This window comes from Triturus cristatus, chromosome 1_2, assembly GCF_964204655.1.
Source record: "Triturus cristatus chromosome 1_2, aTriCri1.1, whole genome shotgun sequence".
Lineage (NCBI taxonomy): Eukaryota > Metazoa > Chordata > Amphibia > Caudata > Salamandridae > Triturus > Triturus cristatus.
Genome location: NC_140580.1, coordinates 195,958,164 through 195,974,874, shown reverse-complemented (window position 1 = coordinate 195,974,874; position 16,711 = coordinate 195,958,164). Strand labels below are relative to the sequence as shown.

The 16,711-nt window shown below is 45.0% G+C and overlaps 1 protein-coding gene across 1 annotated transcript in view; it reads left to right on the top strand.

The window, feature by feature from the left end:
* Nucleotides 1-16,711, top strand: part of SORCS3 (sortilin related VPS10 domain containing receptor 3) — a 2,496,310-nt gene that overhangs the window by 1,935,963 nt on the left and 543,636 nt on the right. Inside the window, exon 8 of the mRNA XM_085603452.1 lies at nt 15,376-15,465. Coding sequence (XP_085459578.1) covers nt 15,376-15,465 — 90 coding nt within the window. The remainder of the gene's footprint in view (nt 1-15,375; nt 15,466-16,711) is intronic.

Here is a 16,711-nt window from a genome sequence, read left to right as displayed (position 1 = left end):
AACTATTGTGAGAAATTGGGTTGTTTTCCGATTGGGGTGTAAACCCCAGGCAAGCAACAGCCACAATCCATTGCAGGGTGAACTAGAAAAGTCACTAAATTAACCTGTGCTTAACCCTGGGTAGCTTTGGCACAAAATCAGTCAGGCTTAACTTCGAGGCACTGTGTAAATTAATTATGCAGCACACAAACAGTAATAAAGTGATAACAGAACACAAGACAAATCCCAAAGCAACTTAGAAAAATAGAGCAAATTGTAATTCATTATTTTACACCAAACAACACGAATCCAACCGGTAGAAGCAGAGGTGATGGGAAATAGGCATTACTGCATGTGAAAACTACACTATGCCCTAACTTCAAGTCTGTGCCGTGTACTTTAACACTTGCCTCAGCTTAGGTTTTCTTGATCTGCCTGCACTCTTTTTGATGGGAACTTTTTCAAATGCTCTCTAAGGTTAAAACATGATTTTACCCTCTTAAAATGCATTTACAAGCACAAATGGCATGTTTTAGAACTGCAAACAAAATCACAAAAGGTAAATTTGCGGTGATATATCCTCTCTGAGTGAATCTTTCCTCAAGACTGCTTACAATTCCACAGCAGTAACTATCAAACAAATGGTAGGGAGTGATTTCTAAAAGACATGATTATGCCTCTGAGTCGGTGAACACTAAAACTATGTGAGTTTGTGGCCAGTCACAAACATCAGTCAACCCTTTCTCACTTGGGAAATGAATAGAGAATTACACTAGCGAAAGGATGGAGTAAATCCTTTTCTATTATGGGAAAGCAAGCATAAGACTCCCAAACTGTGTAAAAGAGTAATGGGATGGATTTCCATATTGTGAAAATTATTTTCTACATTAATAAAAAGGATATGGAAAGAAATTTCTTGATAAATAGACAAGCTGTGTTTTCACATTGCAGATTTATTTTTGAAAAAAACAGGTTAGCACTTTAAACAGCTGTTCTTAAAGCACACAGTCAGTTCAGCTTAACCACTGCACTGAAATTCACTGGCAAGCTAAATAATTTACATTACAGAATATACTATATCATACCATCACAAACCTAAGAACCGTTTGAAGATGTATAGCAATACAATAAGATCTTGAATACCACAGAACTTGCTGTGTAATGTTAAAAGAAACATGGAAGTTTATACAGTTCATTCATAATCTCATTAAGGGGGATGAGGCAAACAGTTACCAGATAATCTTCCTGACTGAGATGACTGAATATTCTTTCCCATAGGCACAGAAACACACATCTTTATTAGATGTCTCCCTTGATTCAGGCATAACTATTGAAGATTCTTTTAAAAAGGCACACTACCACAACCCCTTTCTAGATGGTGCTCTTGAGTCAGCCAGAAATCCTTCAAGGTTCATTCAGCAAGGCACAGTACCACAAGCCATTCCTAGATTTCCCTCTTGAGTCAGACACCAGTCGTTGATGTGTTAGACTGAGGTCAAACGTGCATCCCCAAATAAACAGGAACACCCCTTAATTGCAGGATACCCCATGTTAGAAATGGGGGTCTCTAGTTGGCAGAGGTAGGTACCATTGTCCAAATAGGGACCCTTGCTTCTAGTCAGGGTAAGAGGGATACACACTTTAGATAACCCCTGCTTACCCCCTGGGTAGCTTGGCACGAGCAGACAGATTTATCCTAAAAGCAATGTATAAAGTATGTGTGTTCAAAACACACAGTAATACAGTGATAACACCACAAATGGACTACACACCAGTTTAGAAAATTAAAGTATCTTTATCTAAACTCAACAAGACCAAAACGACAAGAATCTAACAGACATGTAATAAGAATATGACTTTCAAAGGTTTCAAGTAACAGGGTCTATAGAAAACTATGGATGCGTTATTCTACACAACATACCTGTACATGTGTAAAAATTGACAAAGCCAAACAGCCACAAAGATGGGAAGCATCGAGTAACAAAGGTATGCATCAGTTACTAAGACCTTGGGGAGGCGATGCAACAGTTCTGCTGCATACAGTATAAGTGATGCATCAAAACCTGTCGGTAGGGGAAGTGATGCATTGACTCCAAGATGGTTCTGGTCCACGGGTGATGTGTCGGGAAAACAGGCAGCACAGTTGCGATGCGAGGAAATCCGGGATGTGTCAGCGATCGATGTGACAGCGACAAGCGGCGCTGCATCAGTTTCTTCAGCCGTGATCCCACTATGCATTGGTTCTTACAAGCGTGGCAGGCGGTATTTCGTCTCGGCTGTGGCGTAGCGATGCGTGGAGATTCTTCACGCACGGCGGTGCTGTGTCAAGAAAATCAGCTGCAAAGAGAGCGATGTGGCTATTTCTTCAGGTTTCTTCCAGCTTCAAACAGCAGGAAAAACCTCCAGAGGCCCAGAACTGGATTAGGTACCTCCTGACAGCAGAGTACAAGGGAGCAGGGGGTGAAGTTTTTGTGTCCCTGATACTTCAGGACAGGAGGCCACCACACCACCCACAGGCCCGTGGAGATCTTCTTCCAGCAGATTCACAGCAAAGTTCCAGTCTTTGTCCTTTCCTTGGCAGAAACAGCAACTGCAGGCAAACCTCCAACAGAACATAGCAAAGGGGCATTACCCCTCCTCACAGCTCTTCAGCTCTTCTTTTTGGCAAAGGTTCCTCTTGAGTCCAGAGGTTATCTAAAGTTCTGGGGTTTAAGGTCTACTACTTATAACCCATGTTGTCTTTGTTCTCTTTGTGCAAGGGTCTCTGAGCCAAGTCCAAACCAGTTCTGCCATCACTGATGCAGTATGACCACATGGAGTGGAGACAACATTGTGCAAGGGAGACAGGCCCTATTGAGGTGCAAGGAAATCTCCTCCCACTACGCTAATTGAAGCCAAGATCCATTTAGCTCAGCTCAGAGTCACCCAGGAAGGACCAGGTGCACATCAACCCCCACAGTGGCTGCCCACAGTAAAAACACATCCCTAGCCCCTGCCATTCGAAAACCAGACAGTCAACCAGGCAGAGGCTCACAGAATGATTAAACTAGAAAATGCCTACTTTTCAAACATATAATTTAAAATCCATCTTTACTAAAAGTTGTGTTAATAAATTCTGAGTTCAGAGAGCCTAAACTTTACTTCTCTATCTTGTCCCAATGGTAAGCTATACTTGTAAGATGGTCCAAAGTACCTCCCATTCTATCCTATGAGATAGATAGCCTTTCAATAGTGAAAAACTAAAATGGCAGTATTTCACTATCGGGATATGTCCCACACATCATTACATGTCCTTCCTTTAACAGACACTGTACCCGGCCCATGGGGGCACCTTGGACCTACCATAGGGGTGCCTTACATGTGAGAAAAGGGAAGGTTAGGCCCTGGCAAGTGGGTGCACATGACAGCATAGAACTGCAGTGTCAGGTCTGAGATACCTTTTCAGGGTTACTCATGTGGGTGGCACAGTCAGTGCTGCCGGCCCACTAGTACCATTTGATTTACATGCCCTGGCACACACAGTGCACTTTACTAGGGACTTACCAGTACATCAATTATGCCAATCAGGGAGGGCCAATTGTAATTACAATTTACACAGGGAGCACTTGCACTTTGACACTGATCAGCAGTGAAAGTGCCCAAAGCATCAAAGCCAGCAAAAACGAAATCCAGCACAGTATCAAAAATACGGGAGGTAGAAGCAAAAAGTCAAGAGAAACCACGCCAAAGATACCAAGTCAAACACCACAGAAATAGGAACAGTGCCTACTCACTTCAGTGTCTCTGTTTTTTGATAGAAACATGACTATGTTTTTATGCACAGGCGATCATAGGGATGGTGTAGCTTCAATACATAAATACATATAATTCCTTTTGATAGTCTAGGGATTTATGCTTCCTTTCTTCGGACTAAATAAATATGCCAGTGCTTGATGACAGTGGTGATAGTCATTATCACACTTATGAGAGCATTTCCTGTATGTTCTGGGATAAGTAAGTGATAACATCCTATTTTTAGTGTTAATTCTACCACCTGAATTAGGTAAGGGTCTTTTTTTCTTTTGGAAGAGCAGCTCTTTCACTGTTCAAAGCTTCCAGAAGAAAAATGTGCAGCCATGTCAGTGGGTAGATAAAATGTGTCATTATATCTACTTAGATGAGCCTGCAAAATGCTATTAGCAAATTACCAACATAAAACATAAACATGGAACAGAATGAGAACTGAGGATTAGCAGACTGGAATAACCAAACAAGAAGACACAGCTGGTAAAAGGTCATCACTTAAGCAAGGCTCTGAAGACAGCACTTCAGCGTTGGTACTATTAGGCACAGAAGCTATTAAGAGAGGTCTTAATTAGCGCACAGAGCCAAGCAATATTATTAGTAATAATAATTGATGTAGGTAAAAAAATAAAATTAATCTTTGGTAGGGGTGGTGGACCTAAGTAGAACTCTGTGCTGGTGAAAGGGAAGACATCAGGAGATACCTCGTCTTCTGGAAAGAGCTGGTGGAAGTCGGTATAGAGCAAGAAAGAGTTAAACTACAGTAGGGTCACTGGACAGGTGAGGGACTGACTCTGTGGTATATTCAAGAGAGGTAACTAACTAATAAGGCTCCTAATGTGAGGGGATCGGGAAGTGGTGAAAAACACAGAAAAGTTGCTGAGAATGAGAGCTAGTTTTCAATACTAATGTCAGTGGTAGAGCCTCAAAACAGACAGTGTTGCTAGGCACAAGTGAGCATATTGCTGGTTCAGATGAATGTATGCTTATTGTTGCCTCTAAAGTCCTGCCTCCAAGATGTTGGAGCACCTTCTGTAAGTACGGTACCCCAGACATTATTGACTGTTCCTCGACATACAGTTGGCCTGAAAGAGGGCATGGTATGCCAAGGAGCCACCTGTTATCCTGACACAATTCCCTGAAGTATCCACTACCTAAAATGTGAGGGTTTGTTAAGAAATAGTCTATGAAATGAAGCAATCAAATGGGGCTCATGAACAAAAGACACTAGTTCCCAAGTTTTCTTTCAGCAAGCCCATAATCCTTCATTTCTTCCAAATACAGCAATTGACACCTGACTCATCTTTAATAGATTAGGGCTTGCATCTCAAATGCTGGAGATTCATCAACTAAATCAGGAGACAGGTGAATGTCTGAAGGAGCCTGAGGAGGAGGTTTGACACAGGAAGTATGAAAGACAGGTAGTAGCCACCACTGACATAGCAAAACTAAGGCTTTTGCCCGATCAGCAATCAAGCATATAATCTGAAACACTCCACTGAACGTGACTAATACATTCCAATACACACAGATGTGTCATGTCCCTGATTAATCAAGTATGAAAGCATGGACGAATGTAGGGGCAGTGATTCCCCCTTACATCCATGTTGCTCAAGTTGTGGGACTTGAGTCACAGGGTGCATCTCTGCACCATGGTGGTACATATCTGCCCCCAAAAGAAGCCCTGTTGTCAATTTTAGGTCACAAATGACATCCTATATGTAATGAGTTGGGACACATGTGAAACGCTGATGAGTGGGATTCCGTACTATCTTTGACACACAGAAATGGCATTTTGAATACGTGAGACCAAAAACAGACTCCTTGTACAGAGGTGACACACCCAACACCTATTCTCAATTTCCGAGATTGTCAGCACTACATGTTGCACTTACACTTGTCAGAGTGATGTCCTTGTACAGAGGAGTGACATGCAATCAGGGAATGTGTGTTTGAATGCATTTATTTACACATGCTGTGCCTGTGGTCATTTTGTACTGTCCCATGATTGCTAAGGACTGTGACAATGTGACATGCTCATGTGAAAAAATTGTCAATGGTGATGTTCCTACGGGCTTTTCCTGCTGCAGCTGCAGTGGGGTGTGGTCCACCTGCCTCATCTTCCTCATCATTGTCCGGTGCATCTGGCACTTGTAGCCATGGGGCATTGGTGTGTACAAATATGTTGTGCAACACACAACATGCAACGATCATCTTGCACAAGATGTCTGGGCTGTACAGGAGCCTTCCACCTGTGATGTCCAGGCACCTGAAACGTGACTTCAACAAGCCAAATGTGCGTTCCACGATGCCCCTGGTGCGATTGTGGGCTGCATTGTACTGCCTCTGGGCCTGCGTGTTTGGGGCTCGGAGGGGTGTCTTCATACAAGGGCAGAGTGCATATCCTTGGTCACCTGTGACAGTGCAGAGAGACATGAGTCAATAGTTGGTTCTGCATGATGTGTTGGCAGGCTCACTGGTTCATTGGTGTGTGATATGTGTGATATAGTGATTCCTGTTGGACATGTACTGCTTGTAGCAAATGAGCAGCATCAATGTGTATTACGTAGCCTCACTGCTGCTCCTCCCTCCCCTCGAGCCTATTTACTAGTGTGCGCAGCACGGTTGCATCACTTGCACTCCTACGGCACACAATTGTCATGCCTGTCTGCACATGGCCACAAGCCTGACAACGACACTGTGATGTTGTGCATTGAAGGTGGGCAGCCAAGTGTGTGTAGGCCTATGGTAAGGATAGGGCGGACACAGATGTAGAGTTCATAGCTGGCTAAACTCGCAATGCGGTTGAGGGTAGACCTTTGGCTTATGCTGCGGTAATAGCGACACACACAACAGTTGGCATGTATGATCCCGGACCTCGAGCGGGCTTGCGCTCCCTCATTTACCCCTTCGGCCGAGTCCGCACTCCGCGGTCATGCTACATTGCAACATTGTCCATTGCGGGATGGGTGGCATCGACACTACAACAGAGACACACGCATTAGTTACTGCCTTGGCAAGGCCAAAACGTAACCACGCCCAGAGCCCCAGGTTGATGAACCACACCCCTACGCTGGACTGTCGTACGCCAGTCCACTCTGCTTATGCTTACCGGGGGGGTACGACACAGCTACATGTCCCAGGTCTACCCCACTGCCTGAGGTTACATGGTTGTGTCCGCTGTACACAGCACAATGTTATGTGGTAGGGCCCAGGGCCTTCATGCATACATAATGACTACACGGAACCACTTAGATAGTTTGTTGAACTGGCTACGGGCATGTGCGCCCGCCCTCTTTTATTGCCAGGCTCACATGTCCAGTGAAGCCTGTGCTGGAGGGATGTGGGGTGAGTGTAAGCCAGCCCTCAGGGAGTGGTTGGTGTTGGCAACAACTACAACAGTGATCAGACAATCAGATGTTCAAAGTTCAAACAGCAAGGGTCCATGACTTGAGCTGCACAGAGTTAGTGGACCCAGATGCACTGTGGCCGGCACAGGCACACCGCCACAGGAAGGTGACTTGTGGTGGACTGAGGTAGGGCCCTCGTCGATGTCGAAGGTGAATGGCACTGAGTTTTGGGGGGTACAGTGGAAGGTGTTCTTACAGGGCATGATGCAGAGGGCAGAACCAAGCAGAAACATGATGATGACAACCCCCAGGCCATATATTCAGACGCCACCAAAGTTCAACCAGAGAGTGTCCATGAATTTCGGGGGACAAAGTTAGTGGCACTAGAGCTGGAATTGCATCCCTTAACTAGCTCTGCCTCGGCACACCGGCAGTCTCCATTGAAACTCCGAAGCAGATGCGGCGATACTGCCCGCGCTCACTGAAGTAATGCGATCGTGCATTCTCCAACAGCTGGCACACAGCACCCAACAGGACTTTCTGCCATAAAGCAAACAGAATTGATCCCGCTGGTGTCAGCAACCCCCAAAGTCCAGATGTTGAGCGCTTCTGCGCCTATAATGAACCGTCGACTCTCTGCCACCTTAGAATTGTAAAAAAGGTGTGATATATTATCAAGACAGCAGTGCATTATTTGTTTGTCCTGAAGATGATGCCCTATATTTAATGTGGCATCGAAACGTCGTCGACACCCAAACACCCTATGCACTAGACTCAAGCTATAACACATTGTGCAATGGTGTTAAATGATTAATTTGTGTCTGTCTATACTGAGAACAACTGTACAGACCCATTTTGGCTTGCCTTTTGGCCAATTCTGTGTTCATTGTTCTGTCTTGTGTTCTGTTGGTCACGGCTGTGCCCACTTGTCATTTGAATGTTTTATTTGATACTACTTTTGAAAAATACTATGAAAATAAATTCTTGTCCGGCTGGACAAAAGACATACATTCTATTCTAAGTGTATGGTTATCTATCACACTGTATTCCTCCTGAATAGGGACCACTGTTCTCTATAACATGAAATTGCCCAAGGTCCCTGTCTTAATTCCTTTGGGTTCCCTTGTTCTGTAAAATAATAAATAAATCAAGGCTCAGTTCCAAATGTGTGACCTACTCGACCGCAGTGTAGGCTGGAGGCAGTGGTCAGCAGGGGCCCACGACCATGTGTCATTGGCTTGATATGCACAGAGTTAGTGGCACGAAGAGGAGTTGTTGGTAGTGTTCAATCACCTCCGTAAGGATGATCCTTTCTTCCTCCAGACTGAACCGCCCCTTCCTCTTACTCCTCTCCTTGCGTACAATCATATGAACTCTGCCATGAAGAAATCAAGACTCAGTTCCAAATGTGTGACCTAGTCGACCACAGTGTAGGCCAAAGGCAGTAGTCAGCAAGGGACCACAGACAAGTGTCGTTGGAATGCTATGCACAGAGTTGGTGGGACCACCTCGAAGGGAGTACAGTGTTATCAAGCGTCCCATTAACATATGAACTCGGCCATCATGATATCAAGACTCAGTTCCAAATGTGTGACCTACTAGACCGCAGTGTAGGCCGGAGGAAGCGGTGGAGTACAGCAACAAGAAAGGAATGTTGGGGGCCTGTGTCGCGGAGGCCAGCGATGGTCTGAGGAGGCTGCCAAGGTCGCGGGCCTTGGGCTTGGAGCTTGCACCGGCACGTGGTGGGTCCTCTTTGACACACACTGGTGTCGGCAGGTGAGCAGTGAGGCCTGGGTGCGCAGGGGCGGGCAAGACGGGTCTGGAGACCAGTGGCCTGGTGTGCAGCAGACGCACTGGATCAGAGGCAACACTGCTCACGGCATTGGCCTTGTGGCAGGGTGAGAGGCCCCACCCTGGCAGACACGTTGGCCATTCCAGAAGAGAACCACGCCCAGAGTTATGTGCTTTTTATTCATACCCCTACGCTAGCCTGGCGTACGCCGGGCCAGCCCACTCTGCTCACACTTACAGGGGGGGACGTAACAAGCTACATTCCAGTGATCTTCCCCACTGGCTGAGGTAACATGGTTGCGTCCACTGTCCACTACACTCCAAACACCAGCAGTGTATGCCACATGGATATGTCTGTGGTCTGCCTACTGCAGTCTGTCCAGCACATCCACGCCACACTTGGCATTGTGTACATTCTCATTCATGGGTCACTTGCCTCCTTCGCAAATGCCTGGTTCCCACCTCTCCCCACAATATGCTATTGTGTGGCTGAGGAGCCATGTCGTTGATGGCTTATGTACAAGGCTAGCCCAGGTTACCACAGTAAGTTATGCTGTCGTGTCTGGTAGGTGGGCATGTTGTATGTGAGTTTGTAACGTGTGCATTTCTAGAGTTGTGAGCTGAATGATTGTGGAGTTGAGGTGTGTGGTGTGTTCATTTGGTACTTATCAACGAGCAATGCATTTCCGTAGGTGCCAGCCTTAAAACGGTGGTTGATGATGGACTGTCGGAAGATGAAGGAATCATTTACACTGCCTGGGTAGTTGGTGACGACATTGGTGAAGAGTCCCCGGTGGTCCACTATTGCCTGCACATTGATGGAATGCGTGTGCTTTCTGTTGCGGTAATTGTGTGCAGTGTCGGCAGGAGGCACAAGTAGGACATGTGTGCAGTCGATTGCCCCCAACACATGCGGGAAGCCATCTATGGCGTAGAAGTCTTGCTTAGTCTCCAGCTGTTCCTGCGCAGGGTGGGGGAAGTGAAGGTGTTGGGGTACCAAGCTGATGATGGCATCCAGGAACTTTGATAGGGTTGGCTGTGAAACTCCTCCGATTTGCATATGGCTGGGTTCAAACTGGAACGGCATGGTGAGCAGAAAAACAATGGATTTAGGCCCAGATCTCTGTACTGGGGTGAATGTATGACATTGTTATGCATTCTGTCCATCAACTGTTGTTTTTGCATTTGTCACCCCAAGTGGGAAGGGTATGCCCAGACGTGGGTCCCATGCTCTCCATGCCACTGGAATCAAGCTATCCTGGCTGAAGAGGGGTGAAACCCCAAAACCGGTCCTAGGATGCTTGTTTCCAGTCCAGGGAGGACCTGGCTTGGCAGTTCGGGCTGGACTGTTCCCATGAGGCACTGGGTCAAGACGGATTTGCATATGGCTGGGTTCAAACTGGAACGGCATGGTGAGCAAAAAAACGATGGATTTAGGCCCAGATCTCTGTACTGGGGTGAATGTATGACATTGTTCTGTATTCTGTCCATCAACTGGTTTTTTTGCATTTGTGAGACTCCTCTGAATCTGGCGGTTGTTGGTTGGAAGGTACCAGAGGCCAGCAGGTGCAGCACAGCCAGCAGCTTTGTCTGCGGAGCGATGTTGGTTGTCCGCTGTGTTGGTGATGTGAGCCTGTGGGCAATGATGGTCAGGATGCGGTGGATGGTTGTCCTTTTGAGCCTGTAGTTGGCAATTACATCCTCTGGTGTTAATTCTGTGAGGCTGGTGCGTTTTCTGAAGATCCGCTGTCTTTATCTGCGCTGCCTCTGTCTTAGTCTGGGGGTGGTTCGGAGGTTCCGGGGGGGTTGGCGGGCCTGAGGGTCGTAGCGGTGGGTGTTTTGGCCCTCTTGGGTGTCCAAGCTGCATGATCAGTAGCTCCATGGCATCTGTTGTTCTTCTGGTGTGGCTGTGGGCTGGGCTCTCTTTCATAGTGCAGGTTGTTGTCCAACTTAACACCAGGTAGGAGCAGGTCTTAAATCCCCGCTGCTAACGTGCCTTTTTGCATGTTTTGTGATCTTATTGCCGATCTGGCTGGTTGTTGAGAATGTTGCGAAGTGGTGTTGTTGCGGCTTTTTGCAGGGTGTAGGAAGGTGGAATCTGACTAATGGTTGCCCCCAACTTTTTGCCTGGTATTTGAGTGGTTTTTGACTAGTCTGGCTGGGATCCTGCTATCCAGGACCCCAGCCTATCTGCTTTCTCCCTAAAACTAATGTGAAGTACCTTAGGTATAAACTAATTGGATGCTGAGGATGCCCTGATAGTTCCTTGTAGATGGTACCCTAGGTACCCAGGGCATGGGTCCCTCAGTAGGCCTACCAGGGCTGCAGCACTTATTGTGCCACCCTGGGACAGCCATACAAACTGACACCACCAGACCACTACTGTAGTCTGGGTAAGGTGGTGCTAGCACCCCTTACAGGGATATAGGTATCCTATATCCCACCCCATTACAACACATATACTCTAATAGGTCACCCCTATAGCAGGCCTTGGTAATCCTACAAGGCAGGGTGCTGAGGTATGTGTGAGGGGGGACCCCTACATGAGTAGGGCCTCTCTGCAACCTTCGTAAAATCATTGCTGGGTTGTTTGTAGTGTAGCCATACCATATACTCTTAACCGCATTATTAGTCTATTGCGATATCGCGATAACTTGAGAATGGCTACACAGAACCATATCGTGTTTGGTGTCAAACATGTAGGAATCATACCCCCAGTCCAGCCATGGGTATGAGGGTACGATTCCCCCCTGCTAGAGGGGCGATATGGGAAAAGCGGCAGAATTTAGACACCAATTTAAAAGTGCACAAGTTTCACAAAATGGCTACTACCTGCCACCTACACGACCCTGGCTGGCTGTTGCTGGGGAAAACCCCAGCCTCGCCAGCTGGACAATAGGGCTCCTGTGGCAGGGAGGTGCTAGCATCTCCCCAGACAGGATAATGTGGATTGGAACAGGGTGGGTGCACCAAAAGTCCTTTCAGAGTTGCACGTAGGCAGCTGCAGAAGCCTCATTCTGCATACACCACTTGGAGCCGGTTCAGGGGCTTCCTGCCCCTCGCCCAGGCGGGAAACACACAAAGGGGAGAGGGTGTAGCCCCCCTTTCCCGCCTCACCTACCATTGGTGGACACTACTCTGGACACTCCCCTAATCTTGGGGATAAAGGTGAATAACGTGGCCCCAGAGCCTCAGATTAATCTTGAACTTCACAGTCTTGACCTTCGATTTGCTGCTGCCCAGCTGACAGAAGAAATCTCCCTTGGGATAAAGGAGTTATCCCCCTGCTTGGCAGGCACCTGAAACACTGCAAGTGACCCGGTTGGAACTTTGCTGCTCTCACGAACTTCGACGACTTCCAGAAACCTTGAGGTGGGTTTCAAGCGCATCCCAGAGGCCAGTGAGTGTGCTCAACAAGTTTGGGCACCGTGGACCGCGTGGGTTCCGAGATCCCCAATACCCCGAGACACCGGCCACCTCTTGCATAGCACACAACCCTGAACAGTGGGGAAGTTGTGCTTTGGCCCGTTTATGAGCCAACCACTCTACAGCAATTGTGCCAAAGACCAGCGACCTAGCCCCCTCCGGTGGCCCGTGGGTGCCCTTTTACGCACGCCAAATTGCCGCCTCCCGCGGTCCCTTGTCTCTCAACTTGTGGGCCCTAGCGGAGGTCTATCTTTGAAAACAAGAGTTCCCCTGGTTGCTCCAGGCCTGCTCTACAGTCTCCTTGAAGGAGACCTCTCCCAGACCTCGTGGGTCTGCACTGTAGCAGATTTGTTTTTTCTTCGTGGGTTGCGGTTGCCAAGGCTTAGTGGATCCAATCCGGACACTAACACCGCAGCGACCCTCATCCGACGTGGGACAGTCGCCCTCCTGAAGCTGGCCTTCCTTGAAGCCTCCCGGAGCCCGTGGCTGCAGATCCAAGCTACACCACTTTCCACCTGAAGCACCCGACATCGAAGGGCTCTTTGCTTTGAGCCTCCTGGTCACTTTGCCGTGACCCAGACTCTGTCCCCTCTGCTTTCAGGTTCTTCTCTACATTCTTCACATCTTTGATCTTCATGGCATCATCGACGCTTTTGGCTAGCAGAACTTTTGACTATTTTCCCATTGAAAATCAGCCCGCGACCCGACAGCAGAAACGACCTATGCACCCGGCTTCCCTGGGGCAGGTAACAGTGGTACCTCGGTACTCTCGTGGTTGTGGGCATCTCAAAAGCTTAAGTCTAAAGTTTTAACTTTGTACTCCTGCTAGAAGTATTTTTAAACTGTTAATTTCCAACCGCGACATTCTCCATAGGCTGTAATAGAGATCCCGATAGCAGCTACTTGCACTGCACGCGCCGCCCATGGGTCCCCTTCCTCATAACCTGGGGTGGATTCTTAAGGGGCCAGCGATCCTGAATGCCCTAGGCATTGCCTGTAGAATTGTTGTGGTTCTTATACCACTTTTTTAGTATATGGTTTGGTCCTCCCCTGGGGCCCAATGTTAATAGTGCTATTTATTGTGTCTATCAATGCTTGTTTGATATTGTAACTTTGCCACAGCTTCATAAAGAGACTGTGGGATTCTGTCTAGAATAAATACATATATTTTAGATATATATACCTGTGTGGGCTACTCTTTCATTTGGTTATTCAAGAGGTTATTTTGGTAAAACAATACGCTTAACACTCCTTCAAGACTTAGCCTGAAGGCTGCTCTCCACAGCTACCACTAGGATAGCTTTCTTTAAAGGTTGTCTTAAACCTATCATCAATAAGAGTCGAATTGGACTGGTGCAAGGTGTCCCTATAACTAGGAGACAGCATATGCCAGGCCAACTTCTCACACACGGGAATGCCTACTCTGCATCTCATTAGCGTTAGTTGCCGGTGTCATCTGTGGTAATGTTTTTTGCAGCTGCTATCGCAGTAAAACTGGTGATATCGGCTGTTAGCACCAGCTTGTGAATAGGGCGATGAATTTATCGCCACTTTGGCTGCGATAAAGTGCCGATAACTCGGCAATAAGTCCTTGAGACTATGCCCCTTATAGATTTAGTTTTGTGTATAGAGCCCAAAGTACCTTCTCAGCCCTAAATAATCAGGTAATGGATTATTTTTTAAAGATTGAAGTTGGACATTTCAAGCACATTGAGAGAGGCATTGATTTTACATCTATTTTTATAAAAAGTCATCTTTAAATGTTGATATTTGTGACAATATAACAATGCGTTGAGGAAACATGTTTGCTCAAATTACGTGTTGACTTAATCTTCTCTTTTCGGCATTGGATTAAAAACCTTGCAGAAATATACTTGCAGTTTGCACTATGGAGAAATAGATTTGCAATGTGTACTTTACAAGTTAATTCACTCCCACGCCCCATGGATTTAGAGACCAATGAAGAAATGGACGAATTGAGCCCGTGCCTTTCAGCTAAGCAGACATAAAGGTGTGGAAGTTGAAACAGAAGAGAAATGTCAATATCGGATATACAAATGACTGTAAAATAGTCAGGCACTTCTATTTTGCAAAATGTCAAATATAATTGTATCACAGTGTGAAGGCTCATGGGATTTTAATTTACCTATAAGAATTTTAAGTTGAAAAATAAGAGTTAAATGGAATGTTGGTTTGGTGCGTTCTACAAAAAAGATTGAATCATTAATTTGTTTTAGGAATTCAAAATGTATTTTTGTTCAGTGATCATTTTAACTGACAATATGGCAATAATTACTCACTTGTATCTGAACTTTTTTTTGCAAAAGCCCACTACATTTTTCACGTCACTCAGAATTTTTGGGAAAATTTGAGTAGAAACACATTTCTCTTTTCTAAAATTCTGACTTGGATATAATTAACAGTTTAACTCAAACTATTTTTTTCCTCGTTCCTAAATGTAAGTCAGCTTTGTTTTTGGGCTGATTAAGTAAACGCATTTCTTAATTAATGGTGTTTGAATGCCCGACCTACTCACTGATAACATCCCAATGTAATTTAATATTCGTTTGAATTGTCATGCATATGTAGCATATTTTGTTTAATTTTATTTTACATCCCTTCACGTGAAGTCTGTTGTGAACATTACTGAATGTCAATATTTCTTTCATTTCTTTAATGACCTACCTGTGCTACTGTTTGATGAGCTGATAGATATGACTGACAATGTTTTTAACTTTTCATTTTGGTTCAGAACATGACCACATGCAATATACATATAGATCCGGTAAAAATGCAGAAACACAATACCCCCACCCGCTTTCTACCCTAAGAACGGACCATTACATCGGTGATTTGGTGTAATGCAGTATTGCTAGGAGGCTGGAAACAGATATCAGGGAATTGGTGTTGTGTTTACATCTTATTTTAATGTTTGGTTCGATATGTGAAGATTGCAGGTATACTTTGAACTAATTATCACCTGAACTCATGGAGTGGTACATGTTGCATGAATTGTGTGTGATACACCTTTTTTTCTATTTTTCAGGTGACCACAAATGGGAGAGCAACCTATTATGTGTCTTACAAAAGAGAACCATTCGCACAGATCAAATTGCCAAAATATTCACTGCCTAAGGTAATGTATCTGAATGTGATTCAAATTCTGCATTTGAGTTGAGTTCAAGGGTATCATTGCTGAAAGGATATTGCACTCACCATACCCTTCCTCCTTACTATGTGCAATAAGTCCCCCCAGGCATACTGTAATATCACTACCTATAACTTCATTCTGGTCCTCTCATTTTGTTTTCTGTTTACAATTTACACAATCTGCCAAATATGTAATATTAATTTGTCCTTTATTTTTATATATCATTGTGTTTAATTGCTTTAACTATTGCTATTGTTGTGTCCAAGTTTATTTCTCATTGTCATTGTAAAGCGCTCTGATACCCTCGGGTGTAGCTAGCTCTATATAAAACCTTTCAAATAAAATAAAAAATCAGTGAAAGGAAAAGATTTCTGGGTTAACATTACACCCATTCCTGATGGAGAGAGAGATATCACGAGCCATCACAATTACACTCAGTTGCATCGAAGAATTTTAGTTTCATTTCATGATACCAGTAAAATGATAGCCATTTTTAAATGCATTATCTTGAATTTTCCCTTTTAAGGACATTGTCATGAAAAATGTGTAGCATTCACCACAGAAAATAAGATAAGCTCTGATCTGGTCTTAAATAATGTTAGAGCTGAACCCTTTGTGGTATAAACTTTATATGATGAGTTCAATTCACATTTTAATGTCTGGCCATTGACAGTAATTACCACTAGGGAACACATGTAATCACACTGATTACAATATCTAATTCTGATTGTAATGCTATACAGACATATACAAGAGCAATAATTTGGAAGGCCAGTATCTCCAAGATCACCATCAATCAGAGTGATAATCCTGCCGTGGTGATCATTTTCTCTGGGGGATGTATTTTCCAGAGTAAGGCCCCTAATCCAGAGACCTATCCCCTTATGCTTGATACTATGCCACGTACGTTTCTACTTGCACAAGTTATTGATATATCACCAACAAATAATTATGCATTATTTACGAGAAATGTTAGATACATCTCAAACATTAAAAGAGTTCAGAAGAGGACAAGGCTGTATTTTAATTATTATGCAGTGCTTTAACCAACATATCATCAATATTTAGAATATTTTATCAATGTCAATGTATGTGTGTAATCGAGTAAGCAATTTATGTGGGTTGTGTCATGAGTGTGCAAAGTTAAAAATTGACCTGCAAACTGAGAGAAATTGGTGACTTTAACACTTGACGTGGTTTTGAAATGTTGCAAAGTAGCCAGCTTCTCTAA